Genomic DNA, 23,642 nt, shown 5'->3' on the forward strand with positions numbered 1-23,642 from the left:
GACTTTTGTGGTTTGAGGTGAGAATCGGTTTTTATCTATTGTATGTATTTTATAGTCTTTTAATTCTACTAATTTTGCATATATCGAATGTTATTTATTTTTATAGACAGGATGTGTATCAAGTTTTAGGAACTTATATTTTAAAGTTTAAATTCCATTTCATGTACGATAAATATATAACCAACTTGAGCAGTTTTTCATATAGCCAATAGTAATATTGAAAACAAATCAGGAATAGTGATATAGAATTCAACTTTCCTGTTTGGAAGTAAGTGCTGTTTAATTAGTGTTTTGTTTACTTGTACGAGAATATGCTATTGTTTTTGCGCGAGAATGGGGTGTTCGTTTTTTTTCCATTGACTTCTATGGGGGAATACCTCAACGCTCACGCAATATTCTAACTTAGGCGTTTTGCGCTCGTTGGGTTACCACTAGAGCGAAAAACAGTTTACCTTCAACTTGTAATACGAGCGCAACCAGATTAGCGCAAAAAACTTAATTCTAGTGGAGTTAGCGCTCCACTTGTAATCTAGTCCTAAATGGGAAGTTAATAACACACAGTACAGGAAGCCAGCGTTTTACGCCAGTTTAATTTGCCCCATATCCCAATAGCGCCTGTTCCTAGTGACCACGTGACCACTATTGAGGAAGTTATTCCACAGGCTCCTTAGTTGAAAACAAAAGATTTGAAGAGTTTTTGCCACCTGCATTTACAGTACAGCACTGTAAATACTGTGTGCATCACATGAAAGTGGTTTGTTATTTGTCTGCTTTCTTAAAGGGCCAGTACAGTGAACTGTAAAAAAAATTGCTATCATGCATATAAAAAAGCAGTAACGTATTAAAAATATTTTTTATTGCTGGCCTTTTTGATATTGAAGCTAACAAGAAGTATATGTCTGTGTGCATGATAAAGGGATATTTCAGGCAAAATTGGAAATCACATGGGTGCATTTCAGTATTGAACAGAAGCAATTTTGTAATATACATGCATTAGCAAAAATGCTTCTAATAAAAGCTATAGCTGTTTCAAAAGTGTATTTAAGTATGCACCGTGCACCAGCAATTTAAACACAGCACTTGCTTGGAGAGCCTAAGGTGCTTGTACCATCTGCTAATGACTCAATTTGTTAATTGCTGACATGATACAAGCCCTACTGGTGCTCTGAGCAGCTGCAGTATTTAAAATGTGGGTGCAGTGACAATATCTAGTTATGCTTCACATGCACGTGCAGAGAAAAATGTTTACACTAAAACAGTGATAACTTTTACTAGAAGCAATTTTCCAAATACATTTATATTGCCAATATGTTTCTACTCAAATATGTAATTAATCTATGTGCATTTAAATTTTGACTGGAATGTTCCTTTAAATTTGTTTCCTTTTTATATGCAGCAAAGAAAAGAAAATCATTGCCCACTGGCTGACAAAAACAGAACTCCCTGTTGTCTTATTGATAAATAGTGCCTCACAAGCATAAAAACATTTTTTTCTACAGCATTCATGTCAGCGCTATAAATATATTATATAACAACACATATAATATATATTAAAGTGACATTAAACCAATTTTTTTTCTTTCCTGATTCAGATAAAGAATACCATTTTAAACAACTTTCTAATTTACTTCTATTATCTAATTTGCTTCATTCTCTTGATATTCTTTCCTGAAAAGCATATCTAGATAGGCTCAGTAGCTTCAGGATTGGTGGCTGCACATAGATGCTTCATGTGATTGGCTCACCCATGTGCATTGCTATTTATTTAACAGAGGATATCTAAAGAATTGATCAAAATTAGATAATAGAAGTAAATTGGAAAGTTGTTTAAAATTGTATTCTCTGTCTAAATCATTAAAGGAAATTTCTGGGTTTAATGTCCCTTTACATCACTAATGTCAATTTTGAGAGGGGCCTGGCACTAAACTCATTTACTTCCCATTGACTTACATTATATAACTGGGTTAATTTTAAACTGATTTTTTTACAACTGATCCTTCAGGAACAAACCCCACCATAAACTGAGGGCTACATGTACAGGACACGTATGCAAGTAAAACAAGAAATAAATATTAATATCGCACAGTTCTATTATTTCACAACAACATTAGACAAAATATAAACTTACTTATCCCATCCCAAAATCTCAAAGTCTTTTACAAGGCAGGAATAATATTGGGGAGCAGGTGGAGCTTGCAGTTCTCCTGTGTTCTTCAAGGCAACTTCCTGAAATATTAAAGTGAATACATTTAGAAAGTTGGATAAAAACATAATACTCTGCCTTTTTACCTAGACATTCTTTTAACAAATTACATTCTTTAAAAGGACCAAATACAGATGAAATAAAATGCTCTGATTTGTTAGAGAATGTCATTTTATCACTGCTGCAAAATGGTCTACCCACATAGATAAAGTACCTACCAGGACCCGCAGGGCACTGTTTAGGCCGAGTGGAAACTGTGACTGTTCCAATTTTAGGGGAGTTAAACATATAGCTTTTCAGCATCTCTAGTGATAAAATAACATGAATTAAATGAAGAATTAAATAAAGAATTAGGGCATGTCATTTTATCACTATAATGGCCGTTAAAGTACAGTGGCTTATATTTTAAGGAGATCACTTCTCACAAATCACAATTTGCCATTGTGAAAAAAAACTTAGTCACATAAAGGGGCATGAAACCCAATTTTTTTTTCTTTCATGCTTTAGAAAGAGCATGCAATTTTAAACAACTTTCTAATTTACTTCTATTATCTAATGTGCTTAATTCTCTTGATATTCTTTGCTGAAAAGCATATCTAGAAAGGCTCAGTAGCTGCTGATTGGTGGCTGCACATAGATGTCTTGTCTGGTTCACCCATGTGCATTGCTTTTAATTTAACAAAGGATATCTAAAGAATTAAGCAAATTAGATAGTCGAAGTAAATTGGAATCCTTTTTAAAATTGTATTCTCTATCTGAATCAGGAAAGAAAATTGGGTTTAATGTCCCTTTAACAGTAAAAACTACTTTTAACACATTTTTAATAAAGTCATAAGATTTAGTATTATTTTTAACCTGAAATGTATTTTAAAATAAGATGATTCCAACATTAAAATGATGGTAAATTTTACTATTTCAGACCATCTATTCTTGTTAAACAATAGATGATTGTAATTGTTGCTAACTTTTTTTTTCCAATTTATAAACTCTTTGTAGATTAAATTATAAATGTACTGATCAGTTTGTTCCATCTGAAGCTCCGCCCCCTTCTACTTCATTGTATTACCTCCGTTATTTAGATAGCGTTCCAACCCCCTCTCTAATTATGCATGACGGCGATCATGATACTTTTATAAATTCATTGCGCATGCTCTTTGCAACCCATCTGGCTGTTATATGCGAGTCATGAAAGCAGACCAAAAGCATGACGTCGCTAACACATGCGTAAAATAACTTCTTTTTTTTGTATTGAAACATGCCAAAACGCCATGGATTTGATTGGACTATGACAAAACGTCACTGAACAGAAAAAAAGGTCTTTGTGTCGGGGCTGACAGCGGATACCATAGGAAAGTAGCGGTTTCATATAAGTTACTAAAGAAAGTTGAAAAATTTTGTGTTTTGATGAATTAAACTCATATTATTTTGTATTTCTACATCAAATGGCAATTAGTCTATTGTTTGAATTTACCATCACTTTAATGAGCTTAGAGTTTTATTAAATGTTCTGGCTAAAATGTTTCTTACCATTTCAAATTTACACACAGGCAGTTCTCAAATACCAATCAAATTGCTATGCTAATTAAGTATAAACATCTCTGCTATTATTTATTTAAAAACAAAAAGACATGACTTTTCATGTAAAATTGCAGAGGAAAATCTACAGAGCCCTATGAATTAGCAGATAAAAGAAATGCATAGCCTTCTAATTAAAGAAACAGTAAACTCTACATAGAACTGTCATGCATGCGAAACAGCAAAAAGAGCACATTGTTTGTGTACAACTTAAGTCATAAGGGAATAATAAACACTACCGTAATTTTATAAGCAGAGTACGGAGGTTATTCCCCCCTCCCTCTAGTCAAGGAGGCCGCCATGTTGAATTCTAGCTTTCACTACATTTTCTTTTGTTTGCACATGTGCAACAACTCTCCTTCAAATACCTGCAGTGTAACTTAGGCTCTAAAATGGCAACACTTATGATAAGAGGGAGGCGTATGAAATGTATGTAGTGTTTAATATTCTTTCAAAAAGGACAGTAAATGTTAGGGCAAACTGTTACAAATTGAAATCAGTAGTTGCAATAATGTGTAATAGCTATCAACGCAATCCTGAAATGTAATGATTTAGAATAAAAATGTAACCTTAAAGTGAAAGTTAATTCTAGCGTTTGTGAAACGCTAGGATTGACCATTGGAACAAATAAAGGGGACTTTCAGTCATGAAGTATAAAATACTTCATGCTGAAAGCTCCTTTATTTGTTTCAAGCGTTCACCATTCTGAGCTGCTCAGGCAGCCCACGGCAGAACACTGTTTTGCTAAGAAGTGACGTTTACACCTTTTAACAAATAGTGTGCAGGAAATCCGGCTCCACAGGGCGCCAAGCACAGCGCACGACTATTGGCTAAGAGGTGAAAATGTCACTTCTTAAGCAAAACAGCGTTCTGCTGTGGGCTGCCTGAACAGTCAGTGTGGGGAACGCTTGAAAAAAATAAAGGAGCTTTCAGCATGAAGTATTTTACACTTCATGAATGAAAGTCCCTTTATTTGTTCCAATGGTCAATCCTAGCGTTTTACAAAGTACTAGTATCGACTTTCACTTTAAAAGCACCCTGCTGCTTCTGGCCACCCCTTGGAACACTGCTATTTTTTTTAAATTTTTTTTCTATTTTTTTAAATTATTTATTTAAATCATCAGCAAGTGGCTCTGCCTATCAGAAAGCACCTGTTTGCCCCCAGATTTTCTCAGCAGCACTCACAGAGACGGAGCTGCCAGGAGTGAACAGCCGGACAGCACTAAGGCAGGAAATGCTGTGATCTGAGATGTCCTTGCAGAAAATGCAGAACATCTGCAGAAAGATTGGGACACATTCAGAAATAGTTAGCACTTTCGCTTTGCATCACCCGTTAGACTGTTCTTTTCAAACAGCGCAGTGCTCTGGCTGAATTGTGTAAATTTTTCTTAATACAAATTGCTTTATTCTCCAGTTAATCAACACATTGCAATTGAGCTGGTGGTTTAGTACAACTGCATAATTTAATAGAATTTAATTTCAAAATTTTAATTAAAAAAAAAAATCTCATTGCAGAAAGTGAAAAATATTTCTGCCTGTGGGCCTGACAGTTTGAGTGTATGAGTGAATATAGTTAAAATAAAACCTTTGTAGTATGCTTTCATTATGTATTTTGTTCCCCTTTGTTGTAATTTAACTCCTTTCCAAATTGTGTTGGAAGTACAGACTCCAAATTTATACATTACTATATTCCATGCCGTCATTGGCTGCAAAGTCAAGTGACCCATTTATAACTGTCCCTGATTACCCGCAGCAGGGGAAGAAAAACAAAATCTAGGTTAAAACATTGTGGCTTCCATTGCTTAATTAGCACTAAAATGTAACACTTATTTTTTCAATATATTTTTTTTTTTTAAATAGTTTTTTTATTGAGGTTTGATATACAATAAAATATAAACAAAACATCAACCACAGCAATGATACAGAAATAAAAAATCACATCAGATGTCTTGAGAGAAGTATTATACAATCATACTGATTACATCACAGGATAGTTGAGAGTGTGTATAGAGTGAACCTCATATTTTCAAATCTTTTTCTTTGTTTTGCAACAATTAGAAATAAAGCTCATATAATACATATATATTCTATAACATATGAAGATATAGTAAATGAGCAATAAGCTCTAAGGTAGAGCAACCATAAAGAAGTAAAAAAAAAAAAAAAATATTACATTGTTAACACCAACTAGTATCTCTTATATGAAAATGCAGACTTTTTACAATATTAGTTCTAGATAATACAATTATTGGAATAGCTGAAATTTTGTGAACACAATATTGCTTATATATAATACATAGAGATATAAATATTAAAACCATAGGTTAATTGCGGTTTTGTTACGAGAGAAACCGCTTTAAAGACTCAGGATGAATCCAGCCTATCCTGAGTACTATAATATGGGGGGGTACGGAGGTCATTATGTATATTTAACCGGAGCTCCTCTTTTCATAGGTACGTAACGTTAATCGTGTCTTACCCAGTAATTGTGGAATGTGGGGTATACCCTGTAATTGCAAGCAACTCAAAATACTGAACAATGTTTAAAATAAAGCCATAAAAGCACTAGTGTCGTGAAGACTAAACTTCACAAGCTGGGACATGGAAATCTATATAATCACTATAATAGCCCAACTGCTACCAGGTCAAGATATGGAAGTAGAGCAGTCGTACAGCATTTATAGATTTAATTAATACGTGCACCTCATGAGGCTTTTACAAAACAATAAGATTAAGCAAGGGGTAAGAACCATCTAATCAGTCATTTCTAAGCCAAGCACATAGCTTTATGGGAAGCGACTGGTTGTTAGGTGGCAATCTCCGCCTATTCACAACATAGTGACATAAAAATTGAGTCTGCCACAGGACACGGGCCCTATGCCCTGCAGCAGTAGATATAAGGGTCTAATAGGCAGTTAAGTACATTACATATCTTCCATGATAATACCTCTAGTGTTTAGCAAATACGTAAGCATCCCCTGTATAGGTTAGTGAGACAAAAGCTAGGACAGTAGAAAAATCCCTTAACCATGCACCAAGTGGCATAATAAAATTGGCCTTTAAGATAAGAAACATAAAAGAACTGTAACTGTAAACATGCAGATAATGAAGTTAAAAACAGGCTAGTGGGAGATTAGAGCAAAGGGCAGAATATAACTGGTATGTGGGTCGCTATTGAGCTTCTATATAAGTGTTAATAGGAGGTGACAAGAGACATATGAACATAACACATAGCTCAGAGAAATGAAAAAATGCATAGGATACCCTAGAATAGCAGTGTGTGGATTTGCAGTAACCTAAATGTAGTAAGTCACCCAGTCCACTTAGGTTAGAGATTAATGCAGATCACATACATCTAATGCAAATGGCAAATTAGTGTGGCAACCAAATAAACACTTCCAACCTGATTGTATGCATATTTTATGCTAAACTGAGGAGATTACCATTAGAGTAAGCACTTGTAATCATTATTTATCAAGATAAATTTATATAAAGGTAAACAGAATTTGTGGGCTGACGTCATTCACTTAAAAATGCTTATAAACTCAACAGCCTATAACAAGGGATAGGAAATGCACAGCATTACATATTAGCCTATACCAACATCTAGGCAACTCAATGAAAGAAGGGTGGGAACTGTGGCAAACAGGCATACAATGGGGAGCATGAGCATAGTTCCATGGTGCGTCAGGCTCGATAGCATCCCATATCTTGGTTAAATTTGCAAAAAAGTGTGCTAATCAGCCTGTGCATGGAAAATAAGACAACTCATTAAACAATTGTAATTATAACCTCATGGACTGGTTAAATATGGTAATCTTCACTTTGTGCTGTTAACATTTTGGAGGTAATTTTTAAGGAAACAAAAAGAAACCCCATTGAGAGATTAAACAAATGCACAGTGGGGTGTCAAGAGACTCGGTCTATAATTCTATAGGGAGATTAGACAGTATAAAACATTGCGGGCTAAACCGCTCCTAAGTGCGGTGTTACTATGAGGTTTCCAATGTGCAGCAGTGTAAGCATTATTTAGAATTAGATTAATTCACAGAGTAATGAGCAAACAGATAAACCACATAAGAAACAGTGATCATATAAGTCAACTAATCACAGGCATATTAAACAATGTTAACACTAGAAGACCACAATGCAATAGGGGTATAGGTAGGCATCAATAGGGAAAAAGTTTGCTGGAGGGAAGTCTCATTCCTGGTTAGCCTCAGATGTATAATAATTCCAACGTTAAATACATAGAGCAATCGATGCTTATTTTAGGTCTATTTGGTGCTAAGGTTAACAAGTGTTTGTGGAGCCGATTATCCCCATGTGTAGTAAAGCATTTAGTCAGCAAGGGATTCAGACAGAGTAAGTTAGGAAAGCAACGCCGTGGGCAAATTAAATTTAACCTGAACCAGGGCCCGTCTCCCAGTGAAGCCACTGCTGCAATAGTCCATTCCAACTCCTCCTGGGTCCCACTGGTAGCTGGGTTGCTGGGCGGGCGGCAGTGGCAAGTGCGCTTCCCATGAAGCAGTCACAATAGATAAATTCTGGAGGACTCCCCTCGGCTGCGGTACACAAGCCGAGAGATCCGTCAGCTTAAATTCTGTTTTGTGGGATATACCGAGTACCTCATAGGGGCTCCGGTAGGTTATCCAGCCAACAAAAGTCCCCCACAGATATCGTGGCTCAATCCGCCCTGAAGTGCTCTGGGATACATCTGGTAGTGATGTTTCTCTTGATTCTCTGTAGGGTGCTTGCAGTAGCTCATCATCAGTGACCGGCTTATCACCAGCACACTGCCTTTCTGTTTCCACCATGTCATGCAGTAGTGAGAGATGCTCCGATGTTGTTATCCAAGATGGCGGCTTCCGCGGGGTAATTGCTCTTTCTGGGCATTTCTCCTCATAGTTAGCCAAAACGCCCAGGGTAACAGTATGAGTGGTGAGGGGCTTAAAAGCCTCAGCCATTGTATTCAAAAGGGCTTCGTTGTGGCGATCTAAAAGCTCCCCCATCTGAATAAGTAGAAGTGCAGCCATGATTTCACACAAGCAGCGTGCCAGCAAAAGTTATAAAAACAGGACCCGCATAAAGATGTTTAGCACTGCTAGGCTATCTCTAAGGCAGCAAAAAGATAGCTCTCTTCAGGAATCTCCGAAGTGAGGTGAAAATGTGCAAAATATATAATAAAACCTTTAAAATTGTAGGATGCTTTAGGAGCTCTAAAAATGTGCGTCTTATCTCGGTGGTAGCTGGCTCCTCCCATTTTTTCAATATTTAAAACAACTAATTTAAAATATGCATCTGCAAATTATTCTCAGGTTAATTTTTGCTTTAAATAATAATTCTAATCTAGCATTTATTTTATGTTTAATGTACATGTAAATACTTACCAATACTGCCTTTAATTCCATCATAAAGCTTACTAGATTAGGACTCTGTTGCAATCTCTGCAGAGAAAAAAAAAAGTCATATTAATTCTTTAGTTTTCAGTCCTTCATCCAATTATAATCTATTTAGTTCACACTGAAACATTTAATATATACAATATATAGAGTAATACATATACAAAAATATATGCGATATGGGTCAAACTACTTGAAAATCAAATCCAGATTATACCAAAATTAAATTCACGTGAGATTTTAGATTTTAAAAAGAAAATTTATGCTTACCTGATAAATGTATTTATTTTTTTACATGATGAGTCCACGGATCATCTTAATTACTAATGGGATATTCACCTCCTGGTCAGCAGGAGTTGGCAAAGAGCACCACAGCAAAGCTGTTAAATAGCTCCTCCATTCCCTGCCACTCCAGTCATTCGATCGAACTTAGGGAAAGAAAGGAAAAACCAAGGTGCAGAGGTGTCTGACGTTTATAATAACCAACAACCTGTCTTACAAGAAAAGGGCAGGCCGTGGACTCAACGTGTCAAAAAAGAAATTTATCATTTATCAGGTAAGCATAAATTTTCTTTTTTATGACACGATGAGTCCACGGATCATCTTAATTACTAATGGGATTCAATACCCAAGCTAGAGTACACAGATGATACGGGAGGGACAAGACAGGGAACCTAAACGGAAGGCACCACTGCTTGAAGAACCTTTCTCCCAAAAGCGGCCTCAGCCGAAGCAAAAGAGACAAATTTGTAGAATTTTGAAAAAATGTGAAGAGAGGACAGAGTTGCAGCCTTGCAAATCTGTTCCACAGAAACCTCATTCTTGAAAACCCATGATTAAGCAACAGCCCTCATGGAAAGAGTCGCCACTCTCAATGGAGGTTGCTGTCCAGCAGTCTCATATGCAAAAACCTAAAAAACTCTTCAGCCAAAAAGAAAGAGAAGTCGCCATAGCTTTCTGACCCTTACGTTTTTCCTGAGAAAACCCACAAACAAAGCGGAAGACTGACAAAAAAACCTTAGTCGCCTGCAGGTAAAACCCTAAGGCACGAACCATGTCCAAATTGTGCCAAAGCCATACCCTCTGAGAGTCCAAATTGTGCCAAAGCCATACCCTCTGAGAGATAGTATTAGGACACAAGGAATGAACAACAATCTACTGATTAATGTTCCGATCAGAAACCACTCTAGGAGGAAATCCTAAATTAGTATGTAAAAATTACCTTATCTAAATGAAGAACAAGGTAAGGGGACTCATACTGCAATGCCGCGAAATTTGACACTCTGCGAGCAGAAGAAAAAGCAACAAGAAATAAAACTTTCCAAGATAACAACTTAATATCTAAGGAATGCATAGGCTCAAACGAAGCCCCTTGAAGAACTTTAAAAAAACAAATTAAAACTCCATGGGGGAGTAACTGGCTTGAACACAGGTCTGATCCTGACCAAGGCCTGACAAAAAGAATGCACATCTGGAACATCTGTCAGACATAACTTGACAATAATCCTTTCTCCAAACTCTTGGAGAAAAGACACAATTCTAGGAATCCTAACTCTACTTCAGGAGTAATCCATGGATTCACACCAATAAAGACATATTTTATGGGATCTTATTCGTAACTGGTTTATTAGTAACAGGTTTACGAACCTGACTCATGGTCTCTATGACCGATTCTGAAAAGCCCTGCTTGGATAATCCTTTAAACAAGCATTCAAACTCCAAGCAGTCAGCTTCAGAGAAACTAGGCTTGGTGAAGGAAGGGCCCATGATTAGAAGATCCTTCCTCCCAGAAATTAGATGTCCACCAGGTCTGCCTACTAATCCTGCGAGGCCAAGCCGGTGCAATGAGTTTCACCGAGACCCTCTCCTGCTCGATTCAAGCAATCCCCCGAGGAAGAAGAGCAAACGGAGGAAATAGGTATGTTAAACTGAAAGTCCAAGATACCGCCAGGGCGACTATCAGAACCGCCTGAGAGTCCCTGGATCGCGATCCGTACATCGGAAGCTTGGCATTGTGCCGAGATGCCATGATATCCAATTCCTTTGAGAATCAGTCTGGAAAACACTTCCGGATGGGGTCCCCACCCCCCCAGATGAAGGTCTGCCTGTTCAGGAAGTCCACCTCCCAGTTGTCCCCCCTGGGATGCGGATTGCAGACAGACAGCAAGAGTGGGTTACCACCCACTGGAATACATTGGATACCTTGACCATCGTTAAGGAACTTCTCATTCCACCCTGATGATAGATGTAATTCCCTGAAGTTATGTTGTCCGACTGGAACTTGATAAACTGGACCTAGTCCAACTGAGCCAGGCCAGAAGAGCACTGAAGATCGCCCTTAATTCCAGAATAGAAATAGGAAGAGTAGACTCTGACTAAGTCCAAACTCCCTGAGCCTTTAGGGAGCCCCAGACCGCTCTCCATCCTAGAATGCTGACGTCTATTGTCACAATCTCCCAAGATGTTCTGCGAAAGCTGGTTACCTGGTAAAGATGATCCCGAAACAACCACCATTGAAGGGAAACCCTAGTCTCCTGCTCCAAAAGTATTCAAGGAGACAAGTCCGCATAACCTCCGTTCCATTGCCTGAGCATACTTAACTGCAGAGGTCTGAGATAGAACTTAGGGGACAGGATGATGTCCATTGCCGCTACCATCAGCCCGGCTACCTCCATGCACTGAGCCACTGATGGCCGAGGAGTGGACTGAAGAGCTAGACAAGTATTGAAAATCTTTGATTTCCTGAGTACTCAGAAAAATCTACATTGATAGGGAATCTACTATTGTTCCCAAGAAATAAACCCTTGTACTTGGGACTAAGGAACTCTTTCCCCAATCTACCTTCCGACCGTGAGATCTCAGGAAGGATAACAACATTTCCATGTAGGAACTTGCTTGTTGTTAAATGGGAACATGCAATATGCGTCCTTAAATCCACAGTTGTCATAGATTGATCTTCCTGGATCCAGGGAGAATGGAACAAATAGCTTCCATCTGAAGGACGGTACTCTGAGGAATTTTTTTTTCTGGAATAAAATCCCAGACCCCGTTCCTGAATCCGAACAGGAACAAATACTCCAATGACAGAGAGGACTCTTATGCAGAGTAAGAACGCCTCACGTCTTTTGCAGATAATCTTGAAAGCAAAGACCTGCCCCTGGGAGAAAAAGTCCTAATCTCCATATTGTATCCCTGGGATACAAAGTCCTCCCAGATTGAGGGCAGGCCTATCCTGCTGTCCTTGATTCACAGCAGGATTCTTGTATTGCTTTCCTATTCCAAGATTGACTGGGTCACCAGGAAAATTTAGACTGCTCCTGCTTGGAAGGAGTTGAACGATTTCCTTTGGAAATACAAAAGGAACTAAAATACACTGACGACTGTTTTCTTATCCTGAGGGAAGGAATGTCCCTTACCTCTCGAAATATCAAAGAGAATTTCTGTTAAAAAAGGTCCAAACAAGGTTTTCCCCTTTTCCCCAAATTTACACATTAATTGAATAATTTAACATGCATTGATTTAATTATAATTTGCGGAACAGACCTGGGGAGGGGGTAACTACCTATTTTAGCTTAATATTGGCATACATTTTAGCAAGGTATTGTGCTCATCAAATAGGTACTGGGGAGATCACTGCTAGCTATATATATATATATATATATATATATATATATATATATATATATATATATATATATATATATATATATATATATATTCCAGAAAGGACAGCACAATCTTACCCCATTAATTTAGAGCTGCCAAGGTGCTCTGCAGTGAAGTATATAGAATGTCCCAAGAAGAAGCAGGCACTCACTGGACTTTATACAATTTCCTTTATTCCAGTATATGAACAAACATAACATTTCGGCACATCACATGTGCCTTTGTCAGATGTCACCACCCAAAAAGTAACCTAGCACCTAAACCACCTAATACAAGTTAAAACTGTCATTCCTTAAATAAAGTAGCTAACTAGCAAAATTACAAACAAAATTACCGCCAAACCTCCAAGAGCGCGTTCTGGGTGGTCTGTGACGTCAGAGCGTGGAGACGTATCACACGTCACGGCGCAATTGCCGCCGTTTCTATGGTAACTGGCTGACACAGAACAAAGTCCAAATATGTGTTTAGACCTTTAGGTGCCAACGTATCCAGACGATAGAGCCACCTGTCTCACGTTGCAGGAGTCTTTTGGCACGGTTTCCTCCCCTTGATGGAAGGGGTTCCTGATCAATCAGCATACTGCGTATACTTGAAACAGAGTGCTTATACTCAATACAGTGTCGAGCAACCGGCTGATCTGATTCACCCTGTTTCAGGGCCTCCCATATGGCACACTGATGGTTAGCCATACGTTCACGAAAGGTGGTAACCGTCTTGCCCACGTAAACCTTGGAACATGGACAAATCAAAATATATATGATATAGGTGCTAGTACATGTCAGACGTTGGTGGATTTTGAATCTTTGGTTATTGTGTGGATGCTGGAAGGTGTCTCCCTTTAGCATACCATTGCAGGTAACACAGCTTGCACATGGGCAACCTCCATTACTTTCCAATCTGGCCATCTACGTCGACTCACATCTACAATATGTTGTTAAAAACACAAAATCCTATCTTAGGGATTCACAGAGCCTACTTAAAATCCTGAAAGATTTTCCTGATTTAGAAAAGAGTGACATTTTGGTTACCATGGACGTTGACAGCCTCTACACCGTCATACCCCATTTGGACGGTGTGGAGACTGTCAGGACCATGGTGACTGATAATATACATTACTGTGAACCATCAATAGAATTTCTTTGTGAAGTACTTTCTCTCTGTTTAGAGAAGAATTACTTCAAATTTGAGAGCAATTTTTATTTGCAGACAGCAGGGACAGCCATGGGTTCGAACGTGGCACCCACTTACGCAAATATTTACATGACCTGGTACGAACAAGAAATTATGAAACCCTTTGATCATCCATATGTGAGGTACTATACCCGCTATATCGATGACGTGTTTCTGATATGGCGTGGCGATGAGGCTATGTTGCGTGAGTGGGTGTCCGCTCTGAATTCCATGGCTAACCCTATCAGATTCAAATTAGAATTTGATCTTATGAGTGTACACTTTTTTTAGATTTGAATATCTTTAAGGTTGATACAGGTGACAAATTGCGTTTTGGTACATCATTGTACACGAAACCTACTGATCGCAATTCACTTCTTGAGGCAAGAAGTTTTCACCCTAGACACCAAAAAAAAGAGTGTCCTCACCTCGCAACTCACTCGCGTAGTCAGAAACAACAGCGAGATGCCCACAATGATAACACAGATGGAAGAAATGGGGAAGAAATTACAGGATAGGGGCTATGCCATCAATGAAATACAAGAGGTCCAGGTGAGACTGCTACACACAGAAACAATCAGTGATACTAATACTTCGACCAAACAGCCTAATGAACAACTGAACATGATTACAACATATGTCCCTATGTGTGATAAATTCACTGGAGCAGTAAGAAGACACTGGCCCGTGGTGGAAAGTGATTCTACTTTGCCATTCCGGAAGATGGCGGCACCCAGGATGGCCTATCGCAGAGCGAGGAATCTGAGAGACATTCTTGTTAAGGCCGATCCAATCACACACTACAGTAAGGACACTTGGTTGAAATCAACAAAGAAGGGATGTTGCCCGTGTGCAAGCTGTGTTACCTGCAATGGTATGCTAAAGGGAGACACCTTCCAGCATCCACACAATAACCAAAGATTCAAAATCCACCAACGTCTGATATGTACCAGCACCTATATCATATATATTTTAATTTGTCCATGTTCCAAGGTTTACGTGGGCAAGACGGTTATCACCTTTCGTGAACATATGGCTAACCATTGGTGTGCCATACGGGAGGCCCTGAAACAGGGTGAATCAGATCAGCCGATTGCTCGACACTGTATTGAGTATAAGCACTCTGTTTCAAGTATACGCAGTATGCTGATTGATCAGGAACCCCTTCCATCAAGGGGAGGAAACCGTGCCAAAAGACTCCTGCAACGTGAGAGCAGGTGGATCTATCGTCTGGATACGTTGGCACCTAAAGGTCTAAACACATATTTGGACTTTAGCCCCTTCTATTGATCTGACACTATCTTTTTATATATAGTGAACTCTCCACACTAATCCACACATTGTGGTCGAAGATGTGGGATCTCGCTGTTGGTTTAGGTTTCTAACATACTCCTTGTAGGCTCGTTTGGCCTTAATGTACATTCAATAAGTTTGAATGATATTCTAGCCTTAACAAAATAATAATAACAATTATTGTCTTTGCTAATCTATGGTTAATTTGTCTATGAAGCCAGTGTTCCTACTCTTTGGTGTTATGCAAATGTATAAAATTCAATATATGTGCATATTTTATATGCAGTTCTTATGGTATTTCTACACTGTTTTGTGGCTATTGGGATTCTAAGATATTACTGTTGCCGTATAAAATCTTCACTAAATGTGTTTGTCTTTCCTATATGGATAATATGTTTAACTATATATACTCAATTGCCACAATTATTTATTTATTTTTTAATTTGTCTTGACATGCCAGTCCGCTCACACTGTGCACTGTTTTGTTGATAGCGGTAGCTATGACAACCAGTTTTGTTCCTCTGTGAATTGTGTTTGGTTGCGCATGCGCAACAGTGATAGCGAGCATGACATGTATCAGATTACCGCATCCCTCCGTGTTCTGTGTCGGCCGGTTACCATAGAAACGGCAGCGATTGCGCAGTGACGTGTGATAAGTCTCCACGCTCTGACGTCACAGACCACCCAGAACGCGCTCTTGCAGGTTTGGCGGTAATTTTGTTTGCAATTTTGCTAGTTAGCTACTGTATTTAAGGAATGCCAGTTTTAACTTGTATTAGGTGGTTTAGGTGCTAGGTTACTTTTTGGGTGGTGACATTTGACAAAGGCACATGTGATGTGCTGAAACGTTATGTTTGTTCATATACTGGAATAAAGGAAATTGTATAAAGTCCAGTGAGTGCCTGCTTCTTCTTGGGACATTATATATATATATATATATATATATATATATATATATATACACACACATATATAAAAATCATATATAAACAACCATGAATTCATGCTATTCATACATCAATTAATCTAATAAATAATCAAAGGAAAAGTTAATATTTCTTACTCTTACCTGCTTTATAATATGGTGATATCCATGTAGCGCTTTCTTCAACTGCCAACTGCACTCTACCCTAAAACACAATTATCAATTTTATCAGGAAAACAGAATTTATGTTTACCTGATAAATTACTTTCTCCAACGGTGTGTCCGGTCCACGGCGTCATCCTTACTTGTGGGATATTCTCTTCCCCAACAGGAAATGGCAAAGAGCCCAGCAAAGCTGGTCACATGATCCCTCCTAGGCTCCGCCTACCCCAGTCATTCGACCGACGTTAAGGAGGAATATTTGCATAGGAGAAACCATATGATACCGTGGTGACTGTAGTTAAAGAAAATAAATTATCAGACCTGATTAAAAAACCAGGGCGGGGGGGGCGGAGCCAACCACCATCTTGGCCGGTCGCATCTAGTTAGAGCTCTGAGTTTCAGTTAGCTAGAAAACGTAATTTTTTTAGCAAATTCCCTTAAAATCAAGCTACTTTCCCCAACTTGTGTTCCCATAACCACTGCTGGATCATAGAAATACCGTTTGAAGAACCTTGCTTGTTGCCGGTGGGAGACACAGAGTTACCAGCACCGCTTCTGCGGTCGGATGATTCACCTTACCCTTGGTCACTTATCCTAAACCCCGTGCCTGTATCTCCAACGGCACAACATCTAAAAACTCACTGGGTAGCACAACCGCGATTGCAGGGGCTTCAGGCCCAGCGGCACCGGAGGCTTGAAGGACCCTCCACATCTGACAAAGGAGGAGCTGTGTCGCAGTGAGACCCCCGCACCACTATATACCCCACGGCAGCTGAACCGGACTAGTGCGATAAATACGGGGAGCCTAATACCTGCTCCGGAGCCTGCTTTCCCTCACCATTTCAGGTAGCCGCCTGTGACACGGCACAACTACGGCTCCACATCCGAGCAGCTCCCACGTGGAATCCTGCTGAGCGTCTCCCCGTAAGTACTTGCAGCCTGGTCTGCAGGAGATAATATTGCCTACCCAAAATTAACTTTACCCACAAACACCCTAGCTTAGGGGTATTCTGAGACAGATTGGGGTTTACTTAACCGGCACCAACTCACTGGCCGGGTGCCAGCTAATAACGCTATTCTCTCCCCACATAGTGGCGCGAAAACGCCATCTTCAACGGCCTCCCTCAAAGCACTGCATAGTGTGCCTGCAGAAACCTCAGCACAGGCACCATAAAGGGCTATACCTAAGTGGGGGCTATTACCTACTAAGACAGGCATAACTGTAATTAGCTTGCCTGTCGCATACTCACTTGTTGCTTGCCACGTGGAACTTCTCTACACAGGGGCCTGTATACTTACTGTGCAGCAGTTATTCTCTGCTTCTTCATTATCAATACCTACCTTGAAGAAGACAGTGACTTTATTGGACAATAAGTTGTTTACCCCCAGCAATGTGTGGGCCCCTAGATCTGCACTGTAACTGCTCCCTCAAGCCCTAGGTGGAATCACTCTGCATACCCAATAAACATAACAAGGTTCTCTCACAAAGTAGGACTGTGCTGCACCATCCACAGCAGTTTAAAAGCTGCAATACATCTCGCCCTTGTGTCATAGTTGGAGTGCACTCTCCTGTCCCCTTTCCTGCTGCATTCTGTTGCAGTAGGTCATACCCCTCACCCCTTTTCCGGCCTGGCCCAGAGGTGGCAATTTCCCTAAGGAGAGTGCCCTAAATCTACCTCACACACAACCAGGCTATCCCACGCCAGTGACATTCTCATTTTCCCTTGAACTTACACTCGCTTAACATGGCATAAGCACTTCTAGGCCACTTAAGCCTGTCTACCACATAGTGACCTTTCCTTATCACTGAGTAGGTCCGCCTTACCATACCTGACCTCTAGCCTCTCAAAGACCCCTCCAGTTACGGATCCAGCCTATTTTCCTCCCAACATGTCACAATCAGCCAGGGGGAAAAAAAACAAACAACCTTTCTTACCCAAAAAAACTGTGATGGACCACTTTGGGCCACCGGGAGGGCTAGCACAGAGTGATATAGAACCACCAGACTCTCCTGGGTCTGACACCTCGGATCTCGCATTGGCGGCCTTTCAGAACATTCAACAAGCCTCATCCGAGGCTGTCACTCCCTCATTCATTATGGATTCCCTCAAATCCCTCCTGGACAAGCATCATGCTTCATTCACTACCCAATTGGCGGCCTCTACCGCTGAGCTTAAAAAAGAGATCTCTTCAACAAATGAAAGAATGGACACTTTGGAAAGAAAGCAGGAGGATGCCGCTGTGGAGCATTCTAACCTACAATCTTACACACAACGACTCGCAGACTACCTAGATGTTGTCGACGATAAGATAGCGGACCTGGAGGATAGATCTCGGAGGAACAACCTCAGGATCCGAGGTATCCCCGAGTCTGTCTCTGCTGGAGAACTGCAATCATATCTAAAGGAACTATTTCTTGCACTAGCGCCTCCCGCCACGGAGGCTGAGGCCCTGATGGATCGTGCACACCGTTCTCTTAAGCCCAAAGGTCTCTCAGATGACCTACCTAGAGACACAATAGTCCGGCTGCACTACTTCACTTATAAAGAGAGAATCCAAAGGGCTCACTTCCAGAAACCTTCCCTCCCAGATAAATTTAAAAAGCTACAAATTTTTCCAGACCTTTCTGCAAGGACATTACAAAAGAGAAAAACCTTCACAGAAGTTACATCCATTTTAAGGAAAAATGAGGTCAGGTACAGGTGGGGCTACCCCATAAAGCTACTCATCTTCCGGAACAACCAGATGTTTACCATACAGACCCCTAGCAGAGGGTACGAACTACTCAAGCTGTGGAATCTATACCCTTCTCAAAAGGAAAAACCACAAACCAGCCAAACCCAACTGAGAGTCACAGCAGCAGAATGGGCGGGTCCCCCCGCCCCTGAGGATCAACGGAGCAAATCAGATGTCTCCAGTGCTGGAGACTGGACTACCCCTTCAACAAGAAGGTTTGGCCCTCAAAAACACCGTGAAGGTCAGGAGTGGCCGATCCTCACACAGAGACACAGATCTGGATCGCCAGCTCCTTAGGGAATGCGTCTCAGACCCTAAGCTGTAGTTTGTTCTTTCTGAACACTGGTTCTGTGAAGTTACTTTCTTTTTTTTCTCCTCTTTTAATATAAGTTGAATACAGGTGATCTTGCACTACTTGGACTCTTGCTTCTGGCTTGCAGATCTCGAGGAACTATGGACGATAAGTATTTTTTCTTTTATTATGTTCATCTGCAATATACAGTACCCATATCATTGTGACCATTGTTTGCATATCTGTACAGAGACCTTATTGTTTGTTAAATAGTCATCATTGCTATGTTTCTGAGATATTCAGGTTTCATCTCTACCACAATTTACAGTTAAGCACCCACAAACCTATTTCTCAACACTTACTGCCCCCACCCAGGATCACACTAATTTATAGGTATCATGTGCTCAGCGAGGGCCCGGCTGTAGCACACTCCCTGTACACATTAGCACCGAGGTTTAGGCAGACACATTAGAAAAATACCCCCTGCGCATACAACACCTGAATAACCCATATAGCACACCTGTTCACATAGAGTCCTGAACATTTAGTTGTCAACAGAACACTTCACCTCATTCATCAGAGCACTCTACCGTGGTTCTAAATTTCTGTTGCCCACTACAAACTCGCAGTAGCAAGACTGGTAGGCCACGCACCTGGAATTGAACATCAGCTGAGTCCACTGCCCACATCAGGACACCACAGTCTTGACTCCTTAATTTATCCTATGTGGTCTACACCAAGATGCATACCTGATTGATTGTTATAATACTGTAGTTACGAGTTGTTTGTTGTTCTGGTTGCTGTTTTATGTATTGAATCACTGTTTACTTGTAAGCACATTGAAAGTTTTCTATTGTCACTGTCTCATTACTCTACTTGTCATACCACCTCTTCATTTGACAGGCTATAAGGCCGTTATTTTATTTTATCTTTCGCCTACTCATCACTCCCTAGCAAGCTACTGATAAACTCTAGAGCGGCAGTCACCCCCCGATTACGTGACCCGCTGTTAACAGTATTCCATTTAAAAGCTCTTAACAACCTCCCCCCCCCACAAATCCAAGCCCCCTTAATCCCCCCATTTAAATGTGCTTCCCCTATTAGGGAAGACGATTAACGCGGTTTCTCTTGACTATACCGCAATACCTATTCTCCAATTTACCTGTACAACCATAAATCTGACTGAATGCTACATCTTTTTGTACTCTTTTAGAAGTCTAGGAACAACCAACCTTCTTTGTCTTCTCGCTCTTGCACTTCTCTTTCATTCTTTCCCTTCTTAGTGCTACCTTTATTTTCCCCTGCTCTTCTCCTTTTCCTTTTTTCTTTTTTTTTTTTTTTTTTTTTTCCCCTCTGATTTTCCGCTCCCCACCTCTCCTCAGCATCACCTTAACATGTCCCTTGTTTGTACCTCACTTAACACTAGAGGGCTAAATACCCCTAGCAAGAGAAGTAGATTAATTAGTTATTTAACTCGCACCAAAACTAAAATAGCCTTTCTCCAGGAGACCCATTGGGCAGATGGAACCCCTACACCCTTTAAATGTAAACAATATCCGGTAGTGGAGACAGCCTCATACCCGGGGAAATCGAGAGGTGTAGCTATTCTAATACATAAATCCGTTCTCTTCGAGAAAGTTGAATCCTTCAGAGACCCAAAGGGTAGATTCCTGATACTGACTTGCAGGTTAGACGACACTCCATACACTCTTGCCAATTACTATGGTCCAAACTCCGGTCAAATAAGGGCCTTTAGGAAGTTTTTAAGATTGCTGGCCTCTCATAAAACCCAAAATCTACTACTGGCAGGGGATTTCAATATGCTTCTAGATACAACACTAGATAGGCGCTCTCCTAAACTTAAACCCTGCGACAAACAAGCCATTAGGACAGCAAAACATTTCAATAACCTCTTGGCCCAAAATAATTTGTTCGACATCTGGCGCTCCCACCATCCTTCCTCAAGGGACTACTCCTATTACTCCAAAGTACACAATACCTACACCAGGATCGATTACTTTTTCTGTGAACCAAGACTTTTGGACTCGGTTCAATCGGTGCTTATGCCTGAGTGTACATGGTCTGACCACTCCTCAGTTCAGCTCATTTTAAATAACCCAAATAATACTCCCTTTAGATCTTCCTGGACGCTTCCGGAACACCTCCTTTCTAGTCCAGACCAGGTTGCATTGATCCAGAAAGAGATTTCTGAGTTTCTAAACATAAACGATAATGGTGCAGTTAACGACTTCTGTTTGTGGAGCACCCTCAAGGCCTTTCTTAGAGGAGTATTCATTAAACTGAATTCGGAGTATAAGAAACGACTGGGTAGCTCGCTCGCCCAACTCCAGGTCTCTCTGAGGTACCTAAACACCTTACATGTAGCATCATTGGACCCGCAAATTCTCACCCAAATTGAAACAACTAAGACAAAAATCGCAGCCCTAGAATTAAAAAGGCAACAGTCTCAGGTTCAGAAATTCAAGCAAACATTTTATGCCAAGGGAAACAAAGCAGATAGGCTACTGGCCAATAAACTCAAACAAAAGACGGCAGAAGCCCGCATCCCTTATATCAAAACACCTCAGGGAAATGTCCGGCTTCCGGCAGACATAGGGAAAGCTTTTGCCTCTTATTACTCTACATTATATAACCTGGCGAGTTCCCCCACCCAATGTGTCCCGACTACACAGTCTATTCAGGACTTTCTAGACACCATATCTTTGCCGACCTTGACAGCAGATCAGAGAGATCTGCTTGATGCTCCATTTAGCATTAAAGAAGTCTTGCATGCCATTAAAACTCTAAAATCCCACAAAGCTCCGGGTCCTGACGGTTTTGGAGTTCTGTTCTATAAAATATTTAGACTCCAGCTATCGCCACTTCTTAATAGAGTCTGCTCCTTGGCCAGACATTCCGGCTCCCTACCATCTGAGCTTTTAGAGGCGACCATAGTGACCATCCCGAAACCGGGTAAAGCCCCTAACGTATGCGAACACTTCCGCCCCATTTCGCTGATCAATGTTGACGTGAAGCTCATGGCGAAACTTCTGTCCTTTAGATTAAATAAAGTTCTCTCGTCATTGCTGGACGGCGACCAAGTAGGCTTCACCCCAGGCCGGGAAGGGCCAGATAATACCCGCCGGATCCTCAATATATACTTCGAAGCCAAGCAGCGTAATCTCTCCTGTACGACCTTAGCCTTAGATGCCGAAAAGGCTTTTGATAGGGTTAACTGGACATACCTATTTGAGGTCCTTAATAAGTTTGGCTTCCCTCAGGGATTTAGCTCTTGTGTTAGAGCTCTTTACTCGGCCCCATCGGCCTCGGTTAGAGGTCTGGGATTCCGTTCCCCGACCTTTCCGATCACCAATGGGACGCGCCAAGGCTGTCCCCTCTCCCCACTGCTCTTCGCCATAGTTATGGAACCGCTGGCTGAGGCGATCAGAAGTAGTCCTGACGTCCGGGGAGTAGAACTAGAGGGCACCTTGCAAAAAACCGCCTTATTCGCGGATGACCTAACCATATTCCTAAGCGATCCTCTCCACTCCCTCCCCGCCCTTTTTAAGTTGCTGGATAAGTTTGGACAGATTAGTTACTACAAGCTCAACTTCAACAAGACGGAGGCATATTCCATTAACGTGTCAAGCACTGATCTTACAAAACTTCAGCAACGGTATCCATTCAATTGGTCCCAGCAGAGGATCAAACATCTCGGAGTTTACCTCTCTTGGAACATCCCCACCATAATAGAGTCTAATTTTTATCCTCTCCTCCAGCGGTTTCAATCCTGCACTGATAGGTGGAGTGTTCCGTGTATTTCCTGGTTGGGACGTATTGCTGCATTCAAGATGCTCCTGCTTCCCAAGCTCACATACCTGTTCCGGTCACTCCCTATCCCTGTTCCTAAATTTTTGATTGGCAAATTTCAGCAAATTTGCAATAAGTATATATGGATAAATAAGTGCCCTAGGGTTGCTACTAGAATACTCCAGCAACCACTCTTGTGTGGGGGCGCGGGCGCCCCTAACATATCATATTACCATGAAGCTTCAAGGCTCTCTCAAGTCCTAGCATGGAAGATCACTGACGGCAAAAACAAATGGCAAATGCTAGAGCAAGCAATGCTCCCTAGTCCTCTTACCCTAAATGACCTGATTTGGTTGCCCAAGCATGTCAGGTCGCGTTACAAAATCCAGAACACAATAATCTCTCATG

General features: G+C 40.6%; 1 protein-coding gene across 2 annotated transcripts in view; it reads right to left on the reverse strand.

Moving 5' to 3' along the window:
• FANCL (FA complementation group L) overlaps nucleotides 1-23,642 on the reverse strand; it is a 332,294-nt gene that overhangs the window by 270,378 nt on the left and 38,274 nt on the right. For both annotated transcript variants that reach the window (XM_053712035.1, XM_053712034.1), the window contains 2 exons: nucleotides 9,169-9,225; nucleotides 2,129-2,226 (listed from right to left, as the gene is read on the reverse strand). In XM_053712035.1, the coding sequence (XP_053568010.1) occupies nucleotides 2,129-2,226; nucleotides 9,169-9,225 (155 nt within the window). The remainder of the gene's footprint in view (nucleotides 1-2,128; nucleotides 2,227-9,168; nucleotides 9,226-23,642) is intronic.

Source organism: Bombina bombina, chromosome 4 (assembly GCF_027579735.1).
Source record: "Bombina bombina isolate aBomBom1 chromosome 4, aBomBom1.pri, whole genome shotgun sequence".
Taxonomy (NCBI): domain Eukaryota; kingdom Metazoa; phylum Chordata; class Amphibia; order Anura; family Bombinatoridae; genus Bombina; species Bombina bombina.